The 22,814-nt window shown below is 40.0% G+C and overlaps 6 protein-coding genes across 12 annotated transcripts in view; 2 read left to right on the top strand and 4 right to left on the bottom strand.

The window, feature by feature from the left end:
• LOC124213681 (metabotropic glutamate receptor 1-like) overlaps positions 1 to 7,239 on the bottom strand; it is a 47,912-nt gene extending 40,673 nt beyond the window's left edge. For 2 of the 4 annotated variants that reach the window (XM_069134091.1, XM_069134088.1), the window contains exons 1-6: positions 6,553 to 6,619; positions 6,119 to 6,239; positions 4,463 to 4,751; positions 3,723 to 3,847; positions 3,364 to 3,451; positions 1,008 to 3,180 (exon numbers count right to left, since the gene is read on the bottom strand). The gene's annotated coding sequence lies outside the window, so the exon portion shown is untranslated. Of the gene's footprint in view, positions 1 to 1,007; positions 3,181 to 3,363; positions 3,452 to 3,722; positions 3,848 to 4,462; positions 4,752 to 6,118; positions 6,240 to 6,552; positions 6,620 to 7,124 lie in introns of those variants that run through there. The other 2 variants (XM_069134089.1, XM_046615220.2) reach the window with 2 other exon arrangements.
• A 686-nt stretch (positions 7,240 to 7,925) lies between these two features.
• RpS30 (ribosomal protein S30) lies at positions 7,926 to 9,758 on the bottom strand. The gene is made up of 5 exons (XM_046618382.2): positions 9,686 to 9,758; positions 9,380 to 9,466; positions 8,954 to 9,089; positions 8,274 to 8,329; positions 7,926 to 8,179 (listed from the first exon to the last, which is right to left on the bottom strand). Exons 2-5 carry the CDS (start codon positions 9,452 to 9,454, stop codon positions 8,048 to 8,050), a joined length of 399 nt encoding a protein of 132 aa, XP_046474338.1. The 5' UTR covers positions 9,455 to 9,466; positions 9,686 to 9,758; the 3' UTR covers positions 7,926 to 8,047.
• A 525-nt stretch (positions 9,759 to 10,283) lies between these two features.
• On the top strand, positions 10,284 to 13,341 carry Tango14 (transport and golgi organization 14). Its single transcript, XM_046618379.2, has 4 exons — positions 10,284 to 10,909; positions 11,007 to 11,129; positions 11,433 to 11,682; positions 11,853 to 13,341. Exons 1-4 carry the CDS (start codon positions 10,606 to 10,608, stop codon positions 11,941 to 11,943), a joined length of 768 nt encoding a protein of 255 aa, XP_046474335.1. The 5' UTR covers positions 10,284 to 10,605; the 3' UTR covers positions 11,944 to 13,341.
• Positions 12,726 to 19,596, bottom strand: LOC124215233 (arginine/serine-rich protein PNISR). 3 transcript variants are annotated; one of them, XM_046618372.2, is made up of 13 exons: positions 19,394 to 19,596; positions 19,066 to 19,303; positions 18,791 to 18,979; positions 18,440 to 18,696; positions 18,170 to 18,347; positions 17,454 to 17,635; positions 17,077 to 17,322; positions 16,872 to 16,974; positions 16,011 to 16,082; positions 15,499 to 15,602; positions 15,255 to 15,420; positions 14,332 to 15,182; positions 12,726 to 13,831 (listed from the first exon to the last, which is right to left on the bottom strand). In XM_046618372.2, the coding sequence occupies exons 2-12, from the start codon at positions 19,157 to 19,159 to the stop codon at positions 14,356 to 14,358; spliced, it is 2,418 nt and encodes an 805-aa protein (XP_046474328.1). In that variant the 5' UTR covers positions 19,160 to 19,303; positions 19,394 to 19,596; the 3' UTR covers positions 12,726 to 13,831; positions 14,332 to 14,355. The 3 variants fall into 3 exon arrangements, with proteins under 3 accessions (XP_046474328.1, XP_046474329.1, XP_046474330.1); XM_046618373.2 differs by having other exon boundaries at positions 16,011 to 16,073; positions 19,066 to 19,596; XM_046618374.2 differs by having other exon boundaries at positions 15,279 to 15,420; positions 19,066 to 19,596.
• LOC124215241 (LYR motif-containing protein 2) lies at positions 19,589 to 20,818 on the top strand. Of its 2 annotated transcripts, XM_046618384.2 has the most exons (5): positions 19,589 to 19,926; positions 20,007 to 20,058; positions 20,138 to 20,278; positions 20,360 to 20,463; positions 20,689 to 20,818. In XM_046618384.2, the coding sequence occupies exons 2-4, from the start codon at positions 20,017 to 20,019 to the stop codon at positions 20,441 to 20,443; spliced, it is 267 nt and encodes an 88-aa protein (XP_046474340.1). In that variant the 5' UTR covers positions 19,589 to 19,926; positions 20,007 to 20,016; the 3' UTR covers positions 20,444 to 20,463; positions 20,689 to 20,818. The 2 variants fall into 2 exon arrangements, with proteins under 2 accessions (XP_046474340.1, XP_046474339.1); XM_046618383.2 differs by having other exon boundaries at positions 19,592 to 19,926; positions 20,360 to 20,818.
• S2P (membrane-bound transcription factor site-2 protease) lies at positions 20,562 to 22,755 on the bottom strand. Its single transcript, XM_046618378.2, has 6 exons — positions 22,501 to 22,755; positions 22,105 to 22,377; positions 21,590 to 21,940; positions 21,350 to 21,508; positions 21,025 to 21,282; positions 20,562 to 20,938 (listed from the first exon to the last, which is right to left on the bottom strand). Exons 1-6 carry the CDS (start codon positions 22,573 to 22,575, stop codon positions 20,576 to 20,578), a joined length of 1,479 nt encoding a protein of 492 aa, XP_046474334.1. The 5' UTR covers positions 22,576 to 22,755; the 3' UTR covers positions 20,562 to 20,575.
• Between the last annotated feature and the right edge of the window lie 59 nt (positions 22,756 to 22,814).

Below are 22,814 nucleotides of genomic sequence, written 5' to 3' on the forward strand. Positions count from 1 at the left end.
GAACATCCCGATCTGCACTTCGAATTGGCAATGCCCGCCGTGCCATATTTCAATCAAACTGAATGAGCTGCTAACTCCGGAGGTAAAATTGCGAGGGTTAGAGTCAGAGTTTGGTCAGAGTTGACTTATGACGATTCTGCACTCCGTCCGAGCCGACGAAAATGAAACTAATGGAATTTCTGCACTCCATCTTAACCGACGGAAACTACCTTCTTTTAAAGTTTTTCTTCGTGCGAATAAATTAACGAAGAAGTGAATTCGATTTTCCTCAAGACGATAGATTGTTATGAGAATGAAAATTCATTTTTGTTACTGTGAAGCATCGACGTGTGCATTAATCCGAATTCACTCTGGTTAGACTAGAAAAATTCAAGCTCGTCACGACTACCATACGCACTGTAGAATATTTGAGAATCAGTTTTAGTTTGCTTTACAAGGGTTTATTGATTGGCACCCTTTCGATTAAAGCGAATTCAATAAATTGTTATGGCAATGAAATGATCGGACGATAATTATTCGTCCAACAAAAAGAAATGAATATTGAATTTGAGTTACACGGTAATCTAACTTATCGAACAATTATTATTATCTATTCCAGATTTGACTATACGGTACATTTATTTTCCCCCCTCGTTGAAGTAACTAGATTTTTGACGGAGACTTCTAAGAAGCCGATCGTGAAACGCTTTCCAAACATCAGCTCGGCTTTTGCAAATTTTATGTGAGAATCAAATTAACTTGTTCGGCCGATAAATAATTATTCATTTTAGAGTAAATCCCGACACTTTTGCACCAGGTGTTGAAAACCAACTATTAGTAGCATCATTTTCGGTAATCATACACACAATATACCTACGTATACAAAAACAGATTCGCAAACTTTTCACATTGATCAAATAAAGATACACACAACCTGAACCTGGAATTTCCAAGATCGCAATTACTTACATTTAAAAAAATAAACAAATTATCACGAGTACTACATTTATGGAGATAGAATATCTTACATGTGCTTGTTTTCAAAACACTGGAAGCGGTGGACCACCCATCACCAGCTGCAGCAAGGCCTAAACTAGGATGAAGAGTTATGAGTTCCATCTCGATGCAGTGTGAGTTCGGATATCTGCGGAGCATTTTAAATGGCAATTAGATATTAGAAGAAGAAGCACAATCGCTGCAAATCGAAAGATCTGCAGAGATCTGAAGCAGGATTCAAAGTAAATTCAAAGTAATCGACCATTAACGGGTATCTCTTCAACGAATCATCCGCAACTTGCAATGCAATTTAATTGCTAAACAATGCAAAATATAGAACGAAAAAAACGTTAGAAAGAATAAATTTCACCGCACTTTGTCATTATGGCAACTCTTCATTCAAGCATAAAACCTGTCTGTTGTCTGTTACCCTGTAAGAAAAAATGATAGGATCAGTACAATAAATATTTTTCAACAATTTGTGAATACTTTATGAATACTTACATAAATATTCTTCATTCACTATACACTCCGCAATTTTCGTCCCAACGTGGCGCGTTGAGCGCGGTTTGCAAATGCCGCACTTTTTCTCAAAATCAAAAAGTATTAAGCGAAGCGCAAAAGGCACAGTGACAGTTGAAAAATACATTATTCGTAACAAAATTGACTGAAGATCTGAAGGTTTAACCTTTTGACAATATACAACATTTGCAAAACCGTCACACAAAAAGCGCGGTTAGTCAACCTGGTGAAAATGGCCTTAAAACACTAGGACTTGTCGATAAATTCTCTAGAAACCCAATCCGCATCTGCGTCTTTACGAATTCGACGCAATGCGATGCGGATTGTTGTTCTGAGATGCGAATCAAGTCCGGGAGGGGGGTTGGGGTGAAAAAAAGGCATGCATTATTGCGTGGCGTGACGGTCGGCGGTCCTCTTCGACGCGACGTCTTCGAGCTCAGCATCTCTTCCCATCCAGCGTACCACGGAACGCGAAAGATGGTCCAGAGATGCGTTTCGCCCATTCAGACGATCACAGAGATCGATTGAATAAAATAATGACGAATGACGACTGAATAATTGAACTAGATAACGACTGAGAAATCGTTTCAGTGGCAAAAGCACGCGGAATTGAGCCTCGTTAAAATTTGAAAGCTTACAGATGGTCCGGAAACTCTTATACCGAGTCGTTCGTGTGTTTTAAAAGGAAAATCACTGTGATCGTTTGACGCTGTGGATTGCAAAAGTTAGTAACACCGCGATACGTCGCGACCTTCCTACCCTCGCCTTAATCCCAACGAAACCACCCAACGGAAATGTTGCGAAGAGAGACACTCGCACACACATGCGTAAACACCGCGGCGAGTCCCAAAACGACCACCTCTACCTACCCGGTTACCTATATTCGATCTAAGCGATTCCCCATTCTTTCCAACACACATCATTCTTCCTCATTTGCGCCGTGGTCACTCTGACTTACTTTTGCGTAGTTTACCTGTGGGGAGCAAAATGTTTTTGTACCTTAGTCTGCCGGCCTTCGGAGAAACCCTGGTATTCTAACGTAGGTATTATTTTACCGATTGCCGGCGGACTACCGGTACATCAACCTTTTGTAAAATGAATTATGAACATCCTGTACGCTAATCGGCATTTCTCTAAACGAGCTAAACCTGCAGTTGATTGATACTTGCTGGCCTTTGAAAAATTGAAAATGATTCGAGATGTGACATGCAGTTTGATTACGTTACGCTTTGCCAGACTTCGAAATTTCATCTATTGAACAATCATGTGAAAATGATTAAAAAACCTCAGGTGAATCCATCCCTTAAGCGACGTCATTGATAAATCTCAACGTAGATCATTATATCAGTTATAGTTAAACGCAATTCGTTCTCGCGAATGCCGAGTAAGCGATGGTTACCTGTCGCGATCCTCATTCCACTTTCGGCAACGTGCAAAATATCTAACTTCATCTAAGCTATGGGAAAATTAATGGCAAAAAATGACTCGATTGAAAGTCAAGCATCGTTGCGATTGCGAATGAGTCTATCTCTAGAGCTAAAAAATCAAAGATTCGTGTAACAATTGTTACCGCCACGCCACATGACAGAGAAGTCCCAGGGAAATACACCCGTAACCTAACTCATGCAAACTCACCAGCGTCGCCAAGTAATGGAGAAGTTACTCGGACGTCTCTGCTTAGCTCTGGAAAAAAAGAAGAAACGAAACTCGAGTTATTTTACCAAACTGGATAATTCTTTCTCAAAATAATTATCATTTTTCTCAGCTTTCGTATTTATTCACCGCATCTTGCGCGCGGACCAAATTTCGCTTTTAAATGTGCCAGCTTGGATTATCAAAAAATTATATTAAAATGAGTATTCTTACCTCCTCCGGGATGCTCCACACTTTCCACGTAGTAGCTCTCCTAGCATCTTACGATCAGGTTAAACGGTGAAGCAACACACTTTTTACACTGGAATGAGGATATAACAAGATATTACTTACACGACCATTTGCATCAGATTTTATGTCACTAAAGACAGTCTGGCTCAAAGCAAGATTTTCGATGCACTGATGAAAGAACTACAGAATTGAATAACAAAAGGTATATCGAATAAGCCCAAGTATCTAAGGAATGCTTTATAAATAGGTGAACAAAATTCAATATCAGTTAGAATAAAGTGCTAAAATCATTCGCAATTAAAGGGGTAACCCGATAATTCAAAATCATATCGATTACGTACCACTCACTTTTACTCGGCGTAGTGATTGATTTGGTTTCTACTTTGTTCTCAGAGATTGATTGATCTGGTGATTTCACCCCCATCATTGCTAGATGCGGTCAATAGCGCTGCAATGTAGTCTGTTTCTGTAATTAGATAAGAGACAATAAGATATTGTTAGTATTTTATCCGCCAAATCAATACACGCAGCAGTGAAATTTTATCGGGCCATTCTTGTAAAATCGGTAAATTTCGGGAAATAACAGCTGGAAGTAATAGTTTTTTATTCTTGTTTTTGCCTATTCTTATTAATTCGGAAGGTCAAAAACGTATGTAAATACGGGGATATAAATAATATAAATAAGGGGACGGTGAAGAATTTGAGCCTATTGTAGAATATAAAAGAAAAAGATGAAATCAGTGGACGGATCTACGTGCAGCCCATTTACTTTTTGCTTTAACTTGATACTGCACGGAATAGAATTCTGATTTAAAATATTTTTTGAAATTTTCATAGGTGTCGCACACATCTTTATTTAAATCTAACCATACTTTGGCTCTACCTATCAACGAATTATTGAATACCCATACTTTCTGTAAATTCGATACGTTATACTTACATTAAAATAATTTTCTAAATCAGCTAAAAATTCTAAAGGGTTTTGATTCTCTTCGTCACTGAATTTAGGGACTTTAATCTCAAGTTGTGAACATTGAAAATGATTTATCAATCCACCTGTCAATTGAGTTGTTGTATTTACCTGTTGACTTGATGAACCTCTGCGTAGCTCATTTGAAACTCGCGCTTGACTTTCTTTTTCTTTTTGCAACAAGCTGACTTGTTTTGCCAACTCACTACGAGAATGGAGATCGTCCTGCTGTTTTTTAAGATCATCTTTCAGTTGTTCCAATTTCTCCTTCTCCAATCGTAACTGTTTGAGTTCTTCCTCCATGACCTTGTCTAACGGAATAGACTGAGTCGTCTTCTTACGTCTATCAATAGTCAACGGTGTAGTGGTAGAGTGCAGGCTTAGCGTTTTTGCTCTCGACCTAGTAACGATTATATTAGCATTACTTTTACCCATCAACAATGTTTGTCATTCTATGTCTAAGTTGTTATTCCTAGAGGCTTAAAAAGACTCAAATTCTTGCCTGAACGTTGGGTGCCAAATGTAAATAACAGTTTTTTTATTTTTGTTTTTGCCTATTCTTATTAATTCGGGAGGTCAAACACGTATGTAAATACGGGGATATAAATAACATAAATAAGGGGACGGTGAAGAATTTGAGCCTATTGCAGAATATAAATGAAATAGATGAAATCAATGGACAGGCTTAGAAAAAAAAATGATGAATACGATAATAAATATGAGATTGACTATAACTGGGAAAAATTAAATATATAAAGAAAATGTAAATGAAATATAACTAAAATATAAATAAAATGTAAAGGGAATATAAATAGCATATAATAACTCTTTAAATCCTGTCCATCGTCAAAATAATTAAAATTACACATTCATTCAAACATTCACAAACAAATTAAAATAAAATACACCGGAATTAACACACGTCAGTTTATAAAATTGTCTGGGATGATAACAAAAAAGTTTAAACTTCATAAATAAATTAAAAATCACTCGTGCCGTTGTTTATTATTTGGCTGCAGCTCCGTCGTGTAACCGTCTAGATGGTATTGAGTATTTTCCGATGAAGTTGAAGACTACGGTTTTTTGAAAGTTTTCTTCGTGCTGACTCAGCAATGCGCAAAAGTTTTAAAATTGATGATTCTGTCGATTTCGTGTCTTCGTTTTATTGTTTAGTATTGAATCACACGTTATTGTAATTACGGAGACTAACTGGTAATGATGTGTTAAAATTAATTAAAACTGGTATTAATAATGAGTATACAATTTCTGCGGGGAATTTAAGATTGGTCGGCTTGGCGTCTTCCCGTAGAATGTTCTCAAATGCTCAGCCGTTTCTCCCGCCTGACGCCTGAGTCGAAATGGCTGTGCCAAGCAAAATTTCGCGGGCACTTTTGAAATTATAATATCGTCACACAGCGGTATCAAAGTAAAATCAAGACTGATATTAAACGCGTGCCAGTTTTTTTTTCCCGCAACATTGTCACCCGTTCTGATTTTGTATTATATTTTCCGACATTTGTTGCTATAAGGGATCTCTCAACTCAAATATTTGCGATCTTGCTGTAATTTCTCTCCGTTACTGTGTAAAGTAGCATTTTGCTGATATTTCATTTTCATAATTCATATACAGTATTATATCTTTTTCCTCGAACATAGGTATATCTCGTTAATGTCTAATAAGTAAATTAATAAATAAGCAAACAAATCGTATATGTATGTAGTATTGAATAGAAGTAAGTTTTGAAACTGATCCCGAATGTTTCATACCTGTTATTTTTCTACATTGAATTCATCTGTTCAGATACCGCACAATGTTTTCAAAATTTATTGGCAGGCTCTTTGAATCCAGATAATCCATAACACGTATCAACGTTGTTGCAATTCATTTCTGCAATCAAATAAAATACGACGATATTTTGTTAGCGATATGATTTCCAAATTGATAGACGCAGCATTCAAGATTTACGACAATTTCTGAAAAATATGATATACGCATTAAATCGTTGTTGAAAATTTAGACTCTTTTTACAAAAGGATAGCCATTACTGCAAAAATAACTGGTATATATACGTATTTCGGTTGCAACTTTGGAAGACACTCCGAGTTCAAGGCGCTCTAAATTTTAGAGACAACAACACCATGCATCAACCTTTGATCTACAATAATAAATTGAGACGTAACGAAATAAACAAGTACAGTACCGATACCCAGGAAGAAATTTTGAAGGAGACAGCATCGTTGATTCCAAATGTGAAGACAGCCTCGCAGTGACAAACAAACGCGAACCGGGGTTCGATTTCGAACGACACGTTGCACGAACCACCGCCGCAAACGCAGCTACATTCATGTAACACAACGCATCGTTGAGCCTCAACCGATCCGAACTCTTCGTTTCGACCATCGTCCGGATAAATTTCTTCCGATCCATGAGGAACAAAACGCAAAAGCCAACCATGCGATAATAAATGCTTTACAATTGGGTTTTATCGAGGTGTATTCGCACGAGAGACGCGAAACGCAACAGTACGATTCACAATCAAACGAAGGTGTTACACCAACTGCCAAGATCCCTTTTCCCAACCCTACGTATCACTCAATTCTAATCGCTTTCTGCGTTGCAACTACTGCAACGAATTTTTCGAACTCGCCAAACAAAGAAAAGCGACGTCATTTGTTTCTGCGGCTAACGAACTTTTCTAACAACGAGTATGCACAATAAGCGAATTCACTGAAACTCAAGTAACAAATTGGCTTCGCTGGACATGTAACTCACCTTCAATGCTGACAGGCTATGCTTACTGCAGAATCTCTGTTTTCTCTAGGCCATACGCTGCCGGTCGTGTATTATTCATCGATGAGTTTGTTGTGAATACACTGATCAAATCACGTGACACAGCTTGAACAATACGATATAAATGTCGGACCGTCGGAATGCATGTTTACACTCCCGCTGCTCTGAAGCAAGTCGCGACAGGTCGAAAGAGCGACGCGAACTGCGCCCTCAACGCAGTCAGATGTTTATATTACTGAATTGCCGCTGCAGGCAGCATCAGGAGTAAATACCGGACTACACAGCGATTCCCGATCATAGGCAACTGAGGGTACAAGTTCACTGATTGTGAGCCGCTCCGAGTTACGCCGGGGCGACCCGAGCGCTATCGGTTTCAAGAAAAAAATCCGCAATTCGAAGTTCTGCTCGGTGTACATGGGTACCTTGAATTGCCTATAATTAGAGATGTTTACGCTGCGCATGTAGATTTGCCGGATCACGTTTGGTGTTTACCAAACTCTACCTGAAGGGACCTAGCAGATTAACGATCACATTCAAAATATTGGCCAGTTACAAGATTCTCTGACATTTCAGATACTCAATTATCATACGAAAATTTACCACTCGGTAGAGAATAAATTATAAAAATATCTTTCCTATCTCCGTAAAATTTTCAGAGATATTGCTCAGGTGAACGCAGTTATTTATCACTTGAGTGTTAACTTGTAATAAAGGTTCGGGATACTTATATACCATGTTAACCTGTTGTAAAGGACTTGGGTTTAATAATTGTAAGGGTAAAAATTTGCGACGCATATGTGTATTATCAGTTGTTCTTATAATTACATGGTATTACAAAAACGCGACGCGTTTACATCATCATCGTCGTCGTCGTCCTTATTTTATTGAATACAAGAGGAATCTGTTTACGTGTTAGGATTAGCGTTGGGTCCGCGACGACGACCGAACGTTTGCACTACGTTAACGAATCGTCGGTTGTACTGTATTCTCCTCTTAGCACGGCCGGTCTTCTTCTTCTTCTTTTCCTGCTTCTCAACCTAAAAACGGAGAGATCAGTGTGATTATTATGTTTATCATTACAAATGGTTATTGAAATGAAGTCGACATTTCTTTCAAACTATTGTTACCCACCTTCGGAGTTTGTCCCTTTACTTTTCCAGCACGAGCCAAGGATCCGTGCACCTTACCTAACGAACAGGGGAAAAAATATCGATAAGATAGATTCAGATATGGAAATCATGATGGTAATGATGAAAAGGTATGTTTTGTCGCAATTTCATGAAAGACTAAAGCCAATGATAAACTATAGACTCACTTTAAACTGCTTTGTGATATCGCATTATTGCTCGTTCCGTTAGATGACAAAGACCATCGAACAGTTTATCATTTTAATGCATTTTCTTCAAGTGGGATTATATTCCAGATAATATCAGTAGATGACTTTGTGGGGCTTCCACAGATCTCAAAGTTGCAAAATTCCAGGCATTCGTTTACAGTATGTATAATTTTCCAACAAAACAGCTATTGCTGACACAATTGAGCATCAGAGTGTCACTTTTTCACAAAATCAGTAAGAAATCGACACAGAAAATAAAACAAGATCTCAAACAGCGAATACTTTCTCAACGTCGAAATACGTTTGACAACTTAGCGGAGATCGAAAACAGCTGGACGTTCATTACCGCTAATAGAATTCCATATAAGTTTGCATCGTTGCTTAAATATCAGACATAAGACAATAGCAGAGGTAGAAAGTCGACGATGCATAGTGAAGAAACGAAACTAGAAGTAAACATAGAAGAAAAACTCACCTCCAAGCAAGGGCACGGTCAAGTCCAAGGATAAGGCTGTGAGTTCGGAGACAAGAGCATCGTCTTCCAAGGGAGCTCCTCCGCAGGAAAGGCTGAGGCTACCAACGTCAATATCTTCGATGGCTGCTACTTGCGCCTAGAAAATAATTCACGACAAATCAGAATCGAATTTAGGGATCCGGAAAGAAAATACTAAATTTTGTAAGTTTGTCTTGTTCAAGGTCTATGAAAAGCCGGAAGTAACTACGCAACTTCGGGCTCCCTGAGATCTGGATTAATTTTAATCTGGCATTATTGCTCATTCCAGCAAAAGAGGATTCCTTGTCGCCGGGTTATCATTATAATGCTTGACAGGCCAATTAAAGAACTCTTCCAGAACTTTCCAAACTTTTCGGGATAATCTGGACAGCAAATCGTGAGGCTCACCTTGATGTGACCGATGGTTTCATCGCCATGGCACTCTATGACATGGGACTCCTGTCCGCGGATGTGTAACTGCATGATGAGGTCTGTCTGGTATGAAAAATCACACGTTCAGTGTCACGCCGTAAACACGTGTGGTTAGAAAAGTGATCGGGGCTCCAACGCTATCGAAACGGTCTTTGCAGGTTCAAACAGCTTCGTATATTCAGAATCGATCAATTATACGACGTCTAAGCTTTTCTCGCCACTATTTAACCCCCAATTCAATCACTAATCAGTATATTTCGGTTAACAATATGTCTGACTCACCTCCAACTACACGGTCAGGATGCAAAGAACGGCACCGGAAACAACGCCATTGAACGCCATCTGGCACGGAAGTATCGTGAGTCAATTGAGCACTGTTTCAGAAATAATTAACTGTGGTTGGGTTACAATAATGTAAGAACTAAATTATTACGCAGGGTTATTTTTGGATTCACAATTCATTAATATTTTACAAGTCTGTTCTTTTTTAGCATTATTTTAACAGTTTCATACCGAATTTGACCAGTCTATGGACAAACAATGATGTAGGGACGGTGCGACATGACTTTTACGCTGACTGGTGATAAAAATGTGAACTTAGTGGGCGGATTTGTTAAATTTTTATAAATCAACTTTCGTAATGTCATCGTTGAAAATAATTTGTTGCATCCGTGGATGCACAAATACGTTACGTCGAAAACGTTTCAATAATGACATTCCGGAAGTTGCTTTATAAAAATTTAATAAATCCTCCCACTAAGCTCACATTCTTGCCACCAGTTGGCGTACCCTATATAAAACATGGCCGCCGAAAGCGCGAAATTTGAATTTCGGGTGGCAATTGTTGCAAGATCGATAGTAAAAATCGATGAACGATACACCGAAATCGTTGACACAAAATACGAACGGAGTCGATATGGACCATTTGATTTTTGTCAACTCAGCGGCGATCCAAAGTCGAGACGGTCGAGACGCTGTTCCACATACAAATCGAGAAATGTCAGCACGTGATTGGCCGACGTAGCAGCTGATCGCCGTGCCCGAGCCCCGATGACGGTGTTCCCGTGGCTGTCCGTAGCAGGTAGTAATCAGTCCTCAACGTGAATGAATCAGACGTACACGCGGCGTTGTGTTATGAGTTGATAAATAGATCCCCGTATTTATTATGGTGTATAAAGTGGGTGAAAATACCGTGGAACAATATGTTCGTCAAGTTTTACAGAGCGCTTCTGACCCTCCTGCATATTTCTTACGCGTTTATCACCCTCCTGCGGAAGGCGTGGACGGACGCGGCTCAACTTGAACTATTTAACCTCAGTAGAAGCAAAGTCCTTACGGACACCGATTACCTCGTACGTTGCGTTCGGAGGGTCGATCAGACCCGCCTCCCGAAGCATCTTGTCCTGATTCTAGGACGCGAACGAGCCTCGCTTCGCGATATTGTCCGCGTTATCGCGTGGTCGGCAACCGCCGGCATACCTTGCGTCAGTTTCTACGATTACGATGGTAATTATACGGTACATGTTGCATGTGACAACTATTAACCGACGGTGCAACCGTTCTGGGTTTGCAATTTATTATTCACCTCTTATCACTTCTTCAGGTATACTGCGAAAGAACGAAGAGGAAGCCAGGAGGGCGCTGGCTAAATTCAAACCTGAGCTGGTCGATCATGTCAACTGGAATTCGACGTGTCCAGTGAAAGCCGTTAAGAACGGTGTCAATGGTACATCTGCATTTTCAACTTGCCACTAAACGCATCACAGAAAATCTATCACTTATAGTCATAACTTTCATTCAACGCTTGCTTTAATCGCTCCAGCGTGTTTCAAAGCTGCACTCGATCTATGTCTCCTGTCGCGTAATTGAGTTAAAACTTTCTCATGTATCCCAAAGGTTCGGTACTGGTGAAATATAATATTTGAAAACCTGCACGCAAATCGAAACTAATGTCATAAATTTCCCCATTTTTATCCCATGCCCTGTGGCCTGAACTGAATTCGATAAAGATTTTTACCGCATTTCACAGGTGTGAAGCACAAATTGCAAGTGCAGCTATTGTCCTACACAGATGGAAAAAGGGAAGTGGCACTACTCACACAATCGTTGGGAAAGGGGGTAATCACTGGAGCACTGAAGTTGGAAGAAATCAATTCTGACCTTCTTGAGAACAAGCTAGAACTCGGGGGACACCCTGATCCCGATCTAGCTGTTGTTTGTGGAAAAACGTGTAGCACGTATGGTCTACTTCCATGGCACATAAGGACCACGGAATTCCTGTAAGTTGAGCAATAGGTGACTCCAAATCATTAATTATTAGTACTATAAAAAAGTTGTCGCTTTTGGAAACTGCATGGCGAACGTTATTTTCATTCAAGTTGTAACTTACTTTGTAATTCGATATGCTTGGTATGTCTTTAAATTAATTATTATACATTTACTTTTATAGCCTATTGGAGAGTCATCACAATATACGAGTCAATGATTTTGTCAACCTATTGGAGAAGTACGCAAAATGCGAACAGCGGTACGGGAAGTGATGAAAAATTGCTAGGATCTTAAATTTTAACACGTCGTATCATATGGCTGTCAAGAAAATTCAACCCGGTCAATCGTCACAGGTTGTTGTATCTATACATACGAATATAGGGGGATTCATACTTCGTGCTGAACTAACCATGGATCAAAAGACTGAAAAGAGGAAGTTAATGGGACATATAGGTAACACTTGTTTAGTGCAAATATACAAATATCTACATAGTATGTACAGCCAGGTGTACTATTGTTTTTTTTTTCTTGATTCTATGATATTCCGAGCCCCGGTGAATAGAGAAGGACAACTTCTACAGGCAAGAATGTAATTATTTGTCCCACGTGTATGTACAACATTTCGCAGTTCGTTGGTTTTAAAAAAAATAAAAGGGAACAACTATTCCTTACATCTCTCAACTTACGTGACAACCTGTATTGCTGAGCATATTTACTTACTTATATGTTAGAATATGAACAAATAGTAAAAATTATGGCAGACAATCGGTAAACATTTAAACATTTGCAATCACTGTACAAGATGTCCTTCTTCGAGTCTGCTTCAATGCACCGTTCTCGTGCTGACAATTTTGTTATCGGGAGTAGTAATTTCTTATGCTGAAGTATAGAAGGTATTTATACGACGTTAAATTAATCTAAATTAATAATCAATAGATGCGTATGAAATTAAGGAAATATTGGATGAATTTTAAGTGTTATTTGCATACGTACACTGATAATTAAACTGATGTTTAATATAACACCAGCCACCTATGCTTTTTTAACAACCAGGAATAAATTCATCTAACTGTAATGTATTTTTGTTCAAATGGTACAATGGAGCAATTTTTATTATTATTGAAATTTTATTTTCACGAATGAAATTTGTCATGTATAAGTATAAAACAAGCTTCAGCGCGATTTCCGACACTTGAAAATATTCCAATATTTTGTAGCAATTAAAAAGGTGAAGAATAAATTATGGAGCAGTACGGGAAATATTGATCTAGCGCGAAAAATTATTGCGTAAAATTTCTAGGTGAAACGCATTGTAAGAAAAGTTCATTTCAGATTAATTATCTTAAGAAATATAAAATCTGCAGCTTAGACAGTATTCCCGTCTTGCTTTCCCCGAGCGACAACAAACTACCTATAATATGTATTCACAACAGTGGTATGTATCGTGTGATGATGTAAATTATTATAAATCATAAGTATAAAATATTCCATGGAAAAAATTTGTGATCATTGGTCAGATGAATCGACGTGTGTGTATATACTGCATCTAAATATTGTATACATAAATTATATAAATAATAAGAAGATATGTGAACGTATCATACAGTTTAGAATGGGACTGATCACCCATGAACCATATTCCAATAAACTACCATAGTATTTCATGATAATTAGCTGCGTTTTATTTTCTTTCCATAATTGGTTCGATTAAGTAGATTTATCTGTTAAAGACAAGGCCTTAAAATAAAATTCATTTTCCGCTATATCTTAAGAAGGTAGCAAGAAGAGAATAAATTTTTCTCGGATCTAAGTGATTATAATATATATTTATTATTTACACAAACGCTTTAGTCCGTGTTAACGTTTTAAATTATATATGTATAAGTTTTGGCAACTGACTGATATCAACTTGAACTGTAATGGGACACTATTACTATTATTATCATTCTTATTAGAAGATTATCAAGTCATGTGCATCTCATTATTCGTTAAAAGAACAGATAGAAAGAGAAAGGAAGAGAGTGAAAAACGATGCTAAGTATATTTAAAAGAAAACTGTACCACTGTGTTGAACATTGATGAAACAAAGCGGAAGTTTTGTAAAGCTGGAAGTGGTTCTGCGGTATGAAGTAGACGTGTTTGCCAAGCCAATCGTACCAGCTGAAACAAAACGATATTCCAAAAACCTATTCTGAACACTTATATTGGCCTGGTTTGTGATATTTTTCGTATTTTCTTTTTTGTCTTGTTTTTTGTATCAGCAAAAATCGAGACGAACGATTCGATTCTAAAACTTTGCAGATAATTACTCTTGAGACGCTATCGACTAATTACTTTATGGAACAGATTAATACAGATGATCGATTTCAGTCGGGTACAAGAATTGGGTTTTTGCTGTTTGGATGGTTTTCATCCGACGAAATGTAAAATAACGTATGGCGTCTGTTGTGAACATTCATGTGTCCATGTAGATTAGAATAATATATTATCCCCCTTGTTTTGTGAAATGTCTACCGTATCTCTTATCGACAACCAGTCATTGCAATAGAATCGCAAACACACAAAAAAGCAAGCCCGTGATTGCGTATTTTTTGATATTGTCATCTATGGACCAGTCTGTTTTAATCTGTGATCTCTAATAATAAGAATATAAATACAACCTTGGTTTAAAATGGTGGACAGGTTCACTCCCTGTACCGACGCGATGACTTCTTACCGTCACGATGGCTCGAGTAACGTGATTTGGATCGTGACCTCCGCTTATCTCTAGACCTTGAACGGCTCCTCTTTTTGCCTCTGGAAGAATAAGATCTAGACCTCCTACGATCCCTTGATCGCGACCGAGACCTCCTCCTCTCCCTTGAACGGGTTCTACTCCTTCTCCGCTCTCTCGTTCGTGAACGACTCCTTCTTCTTTCCCTGATGTCACGAGATCTGGATCGAGACCTTCTCCTGTCCCTAGAATGGGAATTCGATCTCCTCTTCCCCCGTGAACGTGTTCGTGATCTTGTTCTCTTTCGATTCCGCGACCGCGATCTCGAGCTTTTTTTGTCCTTGGATCGCGACCGCAATCTTTTCCTTTCCCAAGATCTCGATCTGTGTTTCTTTCCTGACCTATAGCTGCTCGATCTTGAGCGATGCCGTTTTGGAGTTTTAGACTGCGACTGCGACCGCGACCGCGAGCGAGACCTGTGTCTGTGCCTGTGGCCATGATCGTTATCGGCCGATCGGGATCTCGAGTGTTTGCTTCTCGACTTGCTCCTGCTTTTCGACCTCTTTTTTCTCCGATCCCTCTCACTATCTCTATTAGATTTTCTGCCCGTTTTCACAGAAGCGAGACTGGAACTGGAGCTGCTGGATTCGCCACTGCTAGACTCTGAATCCGCCGATCTTGACGGCGACCTCGCCTTTGCTGTATCTGTGGTAACACTTCGCCGCTGCGGCGTTTGTCCGCCGCTTGATAGTGTTTCTGATGCTTCTCTTTGATTATTTATCGTTTCTTTTTCATCAACTAAAGTATGACGTCACAAATTACGCTCTCAATCATTTTCAAACAATAAAAATATTATTTTGTGTAACGTACCTAAGTCATTGCTGCTAGTATTACCCATATGATTATCCTCTTGCTTGTTATGACGACTATCTTCCTCCTGCTGCTGGTGCAACTCCTGCTCCTCGTCCTTCGCAAGCTGAGCCTCTATCTCCTCCTCCACCTTCTTGAACGCCTGTTGCCGTCGCTTCCAGACTTCCTGAAATAACCAACACTGATCATACTGTTGATCTAATTCTTCAATTCATATAATTATCACGCAATGTACCGAGCATACCTTCAGTTGCAGCAGTTCCTCATCACTGTCGACGTCCTGCTGCTCTTCGTCTTCGCTCTGCTCGTCGTCAGACTCGCTGTCGCTGGCCCCATAGATGCCCAGACCTACCACACACGAACTCCCAGTTAAATCAGACTCAATGATTAAGATCACGTAACTCTTTGTCGCACGCAACCACCATTGAATCCGATGGTTTCTTTTTTTTTTTCAAAAATCATTCCCACAGCCAGACAGAGACATAATGAAACCAGACGTGCGATGGAACTATGTTTGAAATCTAATAACAACTCTGAAATCTTGGCGAGAGGTCTAATTCAACATATAGTTGGACGAAGAGTGCTTTATTATTCATAGTCTCGGATCTCAGAAGGAAACAAAAACCTGCTCGCCCAGATTATGCACCAAAAATTATTATAAGAAAAAAAAAGCCGATACACAATGAAACGAGTTATAGTTCCTCTCGCAGTCTCTCTCTTGGGGAGATATCGTATATTTGGAATAAAAAAACTTACCAAGTTTTCGAGTGATCTGAGCAAGAGGGGCCGAGTTGTTGAAGGATGCGACGGGGGGCTGTCCTGCAGGGGCTTACAATACACACGCATTTAGTAACCAATCTCGTGGTGCCAACCACTTTTCTGGGCACCCCCTTCTTTAAACAGTCCCGAACCGGCCTGCGATAGGGAGAGTTTTCTCTCCCTGTCCTCACGTTAAACATATTCAACGTATTTTATATACAATACTTAATATCCTCAGACTGAAAAGAGTTCGGATTATTGCCTATTTTATGATTGAACTTGTTCAAACAACTCAATTAAAACAACGTCATGCCGTGTGTATGTAAAAATATCGATTAAGTAATAGCTAAGGGGTGAATTTTGCATGAAATTTTAAATACTAACGCGATATTAATGTGTCTGAAACGCCCTGATACTCGCGCACTTATGCATAAGCAGTAGAAAGTTATGGTTCGCTTATGACGCGAAAAATATACTGTAGCGAATGAAGAATGATTAATTGGAATTAACGGTTGAGGAAAAAGATTTCCGAATTATTCTCCCAAATTAAAACTCACTTTGGGATAAATAAACTTGATAAGAGATATTTCGAATGCTGTAAACTAAAAATAGTATATAAATGTAACAGATTAAGCAACAATATAAATCCAGACTCGACATCCTGAAAAAGTAAAACAGGGCATTCTTGAAAGTGTATCAAATAATGAAGCTTAGGAATCAAAAAAACCTTTTTTAATACTTTTAAGATTGTATACAATGCGGCAAGAGGCCAACTCCGTGGTGAAGAGCCTGGCTCTGTTCTCGCCTGTAAATATCGCAAATATTTTTCTATTAGTCTATCGGGTCTATCTGGGGTACCTTTGGCACGTGCGCGGCTCCAAACCTCTCTGCAGACCGTAGATATCTCTTCGTTTGTCACTTCCAACAGGATCTCAGTCAGCGATCTTCGCACTTTCAACATCTGTGAAGGTAATTGTATGGTTTGCAAAAGATATCCTCTTCTGCAATTGTGTATTCTGCCTGTCAGGCGGAATAATACAAAAAAATAGGGAATCCAACTTACCACATCCTGTAGTATGTCTTCCCGGGATCGTTTAATCGGGGTAGGAGCAGGAGTAGAGACTGGTGTAGAACGGGGACTTTCTTCAGTGGACACTCGTTGATCGGGGGAAGCGGCATCCCTGAATCGAGATCGCCGAGGCCTCACAACAACATCGGGACTCTTGTCATTCTCCCTTTCGGCTTCTCTGTCTGTACTAGGTAAGCCCGATTCCGATTCTACCTCGCCTTCCTCTTCGGAGTCTGAATCCTAAATGTTACCAAGAATTCGGAAATATTGGTTTTAGACAAACGACGAATTATCGAACTTTTTAAAATAAATGTATTTTATTCAAAATTTCTTCCTCCAGATTGAAATAAGGAAAATAAATAGATACTCACGAATTTGCTCTTGGCAGGATTAAGCACCGCTCTTGCTTCCTCTTCCGCTTGTTTCCGTACCTCTAATTCTTGTTTACGTAAGACTTCTTGCCTCTCTCTTTCAACTGCCTTCTGCTTCTCTCTCTCCATTTTTTCTAAACCTTCCCTAATCCATGCTGGGAGTTGTCGTCTTTTAGCTGCATCTGTAGAATTGAAGCAAGGGTCATTTTAACATCGTTAGACAATCTATAGACGTCACAAATCTAACTTTAGAGAAGGCTAATAGGTTTTTATTTAATAACTTAATTATTTTCAATTTCAACAGACAATTCCCATAAAATTATACGACAGAAATTAAAATTGAAAATTTTACGAAAAAATAGATAGGTGCAACGCTCACAGCGACTAAAAATGGAAGAAAAAAATATTCTTAGATGCGCTAACCACATAATTCAAGTTAATAGCACAGCAATCAAACCAGTCCCAATCCTTGTTGCGAATTAATGTGAGTCGAACGGATGGAGGAGTGCAATATTGTGAGATATTAATGGAATCCAAAAGAATTCTTTGCTGAGCCTAAGCGCAGGATCATAAACACAAAGATAATTGGCTCAAAAGTTCCAAACAATTTAAATCATTAACCAATAGTTTAAAAGCGATAATTAAACTATTGCACTCGAAGCTAAATTCAAGCATCGGAATATAAATCCCGCAATATGACAGGATCGTTTTTCTACCTATGGTAGTGCTGGTATCTTCCTCAGGTGTTTTCTCTCTGTCATCTCTGCCCCTCATGATGTCATTACTTCGCATATGCGGCATTCGGTTAGAGTGTCGTACGCTTTTCATAAAAGGTGGAGGTTGATGGGTCGTGACGACACCAGATGACTGTTCACCTGTCCAATAACCGGGTACCTATCGGCACATCAAACAAATAACATAGAATCATTGTCTGTGGAAGCTAAAACTTTCAACTTACTAAGCTACCAGTTACTCGGGCAAATTACCTGGTTATAAGCTTGCGGCGGTGTGACAGTGTTATAACTGTACGAAGGTGGAGCTGCCGGTGGAGGAATAGTGAACCCTGGCGACACAGATATCGTCGGAGCTGGCGGAACCGAGGGTACAGCCACAGGAACAGCAACAGGCTTTCCATCTGGTCCCAGAGTGCTGCCAGGCGGTGGAACTCCACCCCATTCCCAGCCACTCGATCCCGTTCCTGTGGTATTCCATTGGCTCCATTGACTCCACTGATTCCATCCTTCTGTTTGAAGAAAAGGTTCGTAACATGTATTAAAAGTGCTACAACGAAAAGTCAGGTGTTGGCAGATCTGAACTTCCCCTATTTCTCGATTTACCTGTGCCGCTTATGCCAGGGGCAGGTGGAGCCTGAGGCACTTCATCCTCTTTGGTATCCATATCCATCGGTGCTTCTCCGCCTCCTCCGTCACTGGTTTGGTTCGGGCCAATAGAAGGGGGTGGAGGAGCCGGAGGCACGACGGTCTCTTTCATTTTTATCCATTGTTGAGCCAAGGCGGCCCAGTCGACTGAAAGGTGAAGAATTTCGAGATCGGTGAGAGAAAAGTTTTTGGTGAAACTTTTAGGAGAAGGGAATAAATCAGATGATTCTCACCTTGATCATTACTCATGTTTTGGTAGGCCGAGGGGTTCAGAGCCCACTGAGTGGGGTAGTCCTTTCCCTCAAACATGTCGCCGCTCATCTTCATCCGCAATCCGTCGGTATCACGTTCGGCAACGCGACGCGGATCAATCACTCTTATTCAGCGGTACGAATAACCCTTCGTCAGCTATCAACATGGCAACCCGAACTGAGCGAGCCGCCAACCGCTGAGAAACCCGCGCAGAGCGCACTGCGGTTTAATCAAAGCGGACATTAATTTATTAAGTTAAGAAATAGTTAGAAAAACGCGGTTTAATGGGACAAAAATTGAGCTATTCACCGGGCGATTATCTGATCCTCGTCAACCGCACGAATTTCCTCCTAATACTGTTAATCGCAAATATGTATATATTTTTTTACGTGAAATAATGAAGCCCACACCGGACGGTCAATTGCGTGACGTAAAATTGTGTTATCGACTCTGAACACATATGAGATTCAACATCGATTGTTGCCGAGTACGTCCTGCCGCTACCTTCGCGACTTATAAAACGTTTTTCAAGGGTGCGATCAGCGATATCCTCAATTTTTAATCGATAGCAATGACGCAATCCTAGTGAAAACATGATGAAAACGTACTCAATGCTGCCAATTGAAAACATTTAAACACTATTAACAACCATTAATATCACCAGACATTATGCCAGGAAAACAAGGTTGTGTTAGGTTATGTTAAATCATATACAAAAGTTGTTTTCATTGATAATATAATAACTTGTATGCATTGTTCAACGAATATTATCTACGCGTTTGTCGTGATAAAATTATCGGTTTTCTAGACCTCTCTTGCATCAAACTTCACGTCAAATCGAGGTAACATTGATTCGTGTAAAACTCTAACACGATTTTATGTTTACAAAGGTTAATTTTTTACACCGTTCAAACATTTGCAGCGGCATCGAAATGTCCGGTAAGCTGCCTCGATCTGCGATGAGCTTGAAACAGGTTAATACAACACGAACCTTGACCTAACATAACTTATCGCCGAGGTCCCGTAATCATGAACGTGAAATTAATATTTCAGTTCATGGTTCACCAAGAAGTGTTGAAATTGTACCGAAATATTATGCGAACAATTCGACAAGTTCCAGATGAGATGGACCGGCGTTACCTTAGAGATTGGGCGAGAAATGACTTCAGGTCTAACAGGGACATCAAAGACGAAGTAGGCCTATACTTTTTCACAAACATCACTAGCTTTAATTTCTTCTCGAGGGAGTCTCAGGATCCAAAATTTCTGTTTTAGTTCGCCATCAAGTCTCTAATAATACATGGAGAAAATTCGCTTGCCGAACTAAGGAGAAATTTAAATCGAACAAAGGGCTCGTGAAAGCTATTCGCTGAACATAGGTGCAACTTAATGAATTATCTATAAATACGTAATTAGTTCTTAATACTTGGTATATAATAACGATAGTAGCAAAGATAAATATAAACAATTACATAAATTAAGGATTCTAGTCTAAATTATTTTATTTACAAATATATACACGAGATTGATGCTGAGAAAGAGTGTTCCTATGCATGTAACCGTCAGAGCAAGCGCCTGACGCAAGCTTTTCTGACGTATTCTAGATCTGAGCATGAACAGAGCAGCGACGATATACTGACCATCAAAACAAAAGCAGGGCACCACATTAACAACCGCCAAACCTGCAGAAAACACTGTAACATATTTGCAGAGAAGAGCCAAGGCCTCGGGAAGCTCTGAGTTCAAAAAACTGTACTTGGGCACCCAATCCGATACGTCAACTGTCCGGTATATGTCACCTGGATCACCGATGAATAGCACGTCCTTACCCTCTCGCCTCTTTATCTGTACCACCTGTGAAAATGTATTAAGAAAAAAGTATTGCCCAGCGCGCTTATTGGGTTTAAATTACCCGCGGTGAATTTTCTGAATATTCTAACCTTGGTCACGTTATCCAACGACGGTTGCATACAGTGCGTTTCATGAGGTGTGCAGTGATGACTGTACTGGCAAAATCGCTGCGCATGGGAGGTGACTAATCTGGCAGGTAGACAAGAGTGGGGTGGCAGTTGTAGGGGCGCTGCAGGAGGTCCCTCAATGTATTCGAAGCACAGGCTACCTGCCGCCTCGCTATCCTCCCCGCAGCAGCTCACTGCGCCGTTAGCCATGTGCCAGGCTGGGACTGATTCGTCATATTCCTGAATCGATTTGATCAGTTGATTTGAAAGATCAAGTTCGTCAACACATGATTCGCAATCGTATCACCTGTATTAACTTCTGCGTTACGCAATATCCAGGACTAGGCTGCCGCACAGCGGTCAATATACAGTGATACCAGTCGTCACAGTCGTTCACGGTGCAGTCGTTGATTCTGTATATCGTATCGCGAGGAAGTAGACCAGTCGATCCGAGCAGAGGAGAGTTCTGTAAGGATAAAAAATGTACGTTGCGGGTTATTCGTGTATTCGAAAAGCCAGCCCAACGATTTAAAACGTGGCAACTTACAGAAGTTATAGTCTTAACTGCAACTCCGTGCCCAACGGTATACAAAGGAGCCCACAGCCAGGTTGTTAGAATCAAGGTACCAGCTGCCAAAGTGGCCAGCACAATATTGTGCCAGACACCGGCGCAAAGTATTCTCAATTGATTGTATACCGGCAGAACACCCAGCTGCTCACTGCTGATGTGAGCGTAAGCTACCGGAATGACTAATGCAACTAGCAAGCCCATACCAAAGACTTGAACGTCTTCCCTCGCTGCTGCTAAAGCGTGTCCAAACTCATGGACAACACTGCAAAGTGCCAGCGTCGCGGCGTAGTAGCCAATCTCGTCGAGCGGGAGATTCACACCTGGTAACTGCGGTGTTTTGTAATTTTCAATTGTACATGCATGAAAGCTGAGAGGATTTTTCTGTCAAATCTTTGAAGAATATTTTGTGTTTCATTTCAAAAGCAGTTTATCGGGATAATATCTGGATATGGCTTTGGACAACTTAGATTTGAAGAAAATTTGGGTCGAACCATTGGCTCCAACGTCTGCACGCTGTTGTCCTTTGCTGTTTGACCGGTCCACAAATTGAACGTCATTTTAAGGATGATAAACGAAGCCACAGGCAGGAGAAGTATGGTTATGATGACGCCGGCGTTGAACCAGGCCAACCAGAACTTGGAGCGGTCCGTTGCCCATTTCATGATCATCCTGTTGCAGGCGGTTGTGTACCACCTGATCCGGAGTGCCTCGATCGTGATTCCGGTATTTTTGAGGAAGTAGAGATAGGGATAATGGGAGCATGACTGGAAATCAATTCGCTTTAGTAACATAACGAGTCACGGAATATTTTAAGATTTTTAGCATTATTGGGTTTACCGGCAATCAACGAAATAAAAAAGTATTAGGTTATGTAGAAGGAATCTTACCCGGAAAAATGTATCGAAGAAAAATAGGGTGCAATGAACGAGACCGATCCCGATGAGAATGTTCAAGGAGTCCATTTTCTTGGCATCTCATAAACAGTATTTGTCATTCATTTGATCAATGTTTATTTCGTGGAACGTTGGGGATTACCGTACACAAATTTTCTGACTGTCAAATAACTTCACTAGCACCAACTAGCACGCAATTGATCGAAGCCTCTCCTCTCATTGCTTGTGATTAAATATGACTGCACCAATGAAACCGTGATCCTTTTCGCGCCGCGGTGAGACTTAAAATGACTGGATTTGCACCGCAA

This window comes from Neodiprion pinetum, chromosome 3 (assembly GCF_021155775.2).
Source record: "Neodiprion pinetum isolate iyNeoPine1 chromosome 3, iyNeoPine1.2, whole genome shotgun sequence".
Classification (NCBI taxonomy): domain Eukaryota; kingdom Metazoa; phylum Arthropoda; class Insecta; order Hymenoptera; family Diprionidae; genus Neodiprion; species Neodiprion pinetum.

What these genes read in the sequence shown, in the direction of transcription:
- RpS30 (XM_046618382.2), bottom strand. Translation starts at nt 9,454, where the DNA reads ATGCAGTTACACATCCGCGGACAGGAGTCCCATGTCATAGAGTGCCAT. An exon ending in AAACCATCGGTCACATCAAG is followed by an intron (nt 9,090 to 9,379) that starts GTGAGCCTCACG and finishes ATTATTTTCTAG; the next exon opens with GCGCAAGTAGCAGCCATCGA. An exon ending in GACCGTGCCCTTGCTTGGAG is followed by an intron (nt 8,330 to 8,953) that starts GTGAGTTTTTCT and finishes CCTGTTCGTTAG; the next exon opens with GTAAGGTGCACGGATCCTTG.
- Tango14 (XM_046618379.2), top strand. Translation starts at nt 10,606, where the DNA reads ATGTTCGTCAAGTTTTACAGAGCGCTTCTGACCCTCCTGCATATTTCT. An exon ending in CGTTAAGAACGGTGTCAATG is followed by an intron (nt 11,130 to 11,432) that starts GTACATCTGCAT and finishes CGCATTTCACAG; the next exon opens with GTGTGAAGCACAAATTGCAA. An exon ending in ATAAGGACCACGGAATTCCT is followed by an intron (nt 11,683 to 11,852) that starts GTAAGTTGAGCA and finishes TTACTTTTATAG; the next exon opens with CCTATTGGAGAGTCATCACA.
- LOC124215233 (XM_046618372.2), bottom strand. Translation starts at nt 19,159, where the DNA reads ATGAAGATGAGCGGCGACATGTTTGAGGGAAAGGACTACCCCACTCAG. An exon ending in AGATACCAGCACTACCATAG is followed by an intron (nt 17,636 to 18,169) that starts GTAGAAAAACGA and finishes TCAATTCTACAG; the next exon opens with ATGCAGCTAAAAGACGACAA. An exon ending in TCAGATCACTCGAAAACTTG is followed by an intron (nt 15,603 to 16,010) that starts GTAAGTTTTTTT and finishes CGTGTGTGGTAG; the next exon opens with GTCTGGGCATCTATGGGGCC.
- LOC124215241 (XM_046618384.2), top strand. Translation starts at nt 20,017, where the DNA reads ATGTCCGGTAAGCTGCCTCGATCTGCGATGAGCTTGAAACAG. An exon ending in CTGCGATGAGCTTGAAACAG is followed by an intron (nt 20,059 to 20,137) that starts GTTAATACAACA and finishes TTAATATTTCAG; the next exon opens with TTCATGGTTCACCAAGAAGT. An exon ending in ACAGGGACATCAAAGACGAA is followed by an intron (nt 20,279 to 20,359) that starts GTAGGCCTATAC and finishes TTTCTGTTTTAG; the next exon opens with TTCGCCATCAAGTCTCTAAT.
- S2P (XM_046618378.2), bottom strand. Translation starts at nt 22,575, where the DNA reads ATGGACTCCTTGAACATTCTCATCGGGATCGGTCTCGTTCATTGCACC. An exon ending in TCTTCGATACATTTTTCCGG is followed by an intron (nt 22,378 to 22,500) that starts GTAAGATTCCTT and finishes ATTGATTTCCAG; the next exon opens with TCATGCTCCCATTATCCCTA. An exon ending in CGTTGGATAACGTGACCAAG is followed by an intron (nt 20,939 to 21,024) that starts GTTAGAATATTC and finishes ACATTTTCACAG; the next exon opens with GTGGTACAGATAAAGAGGCG.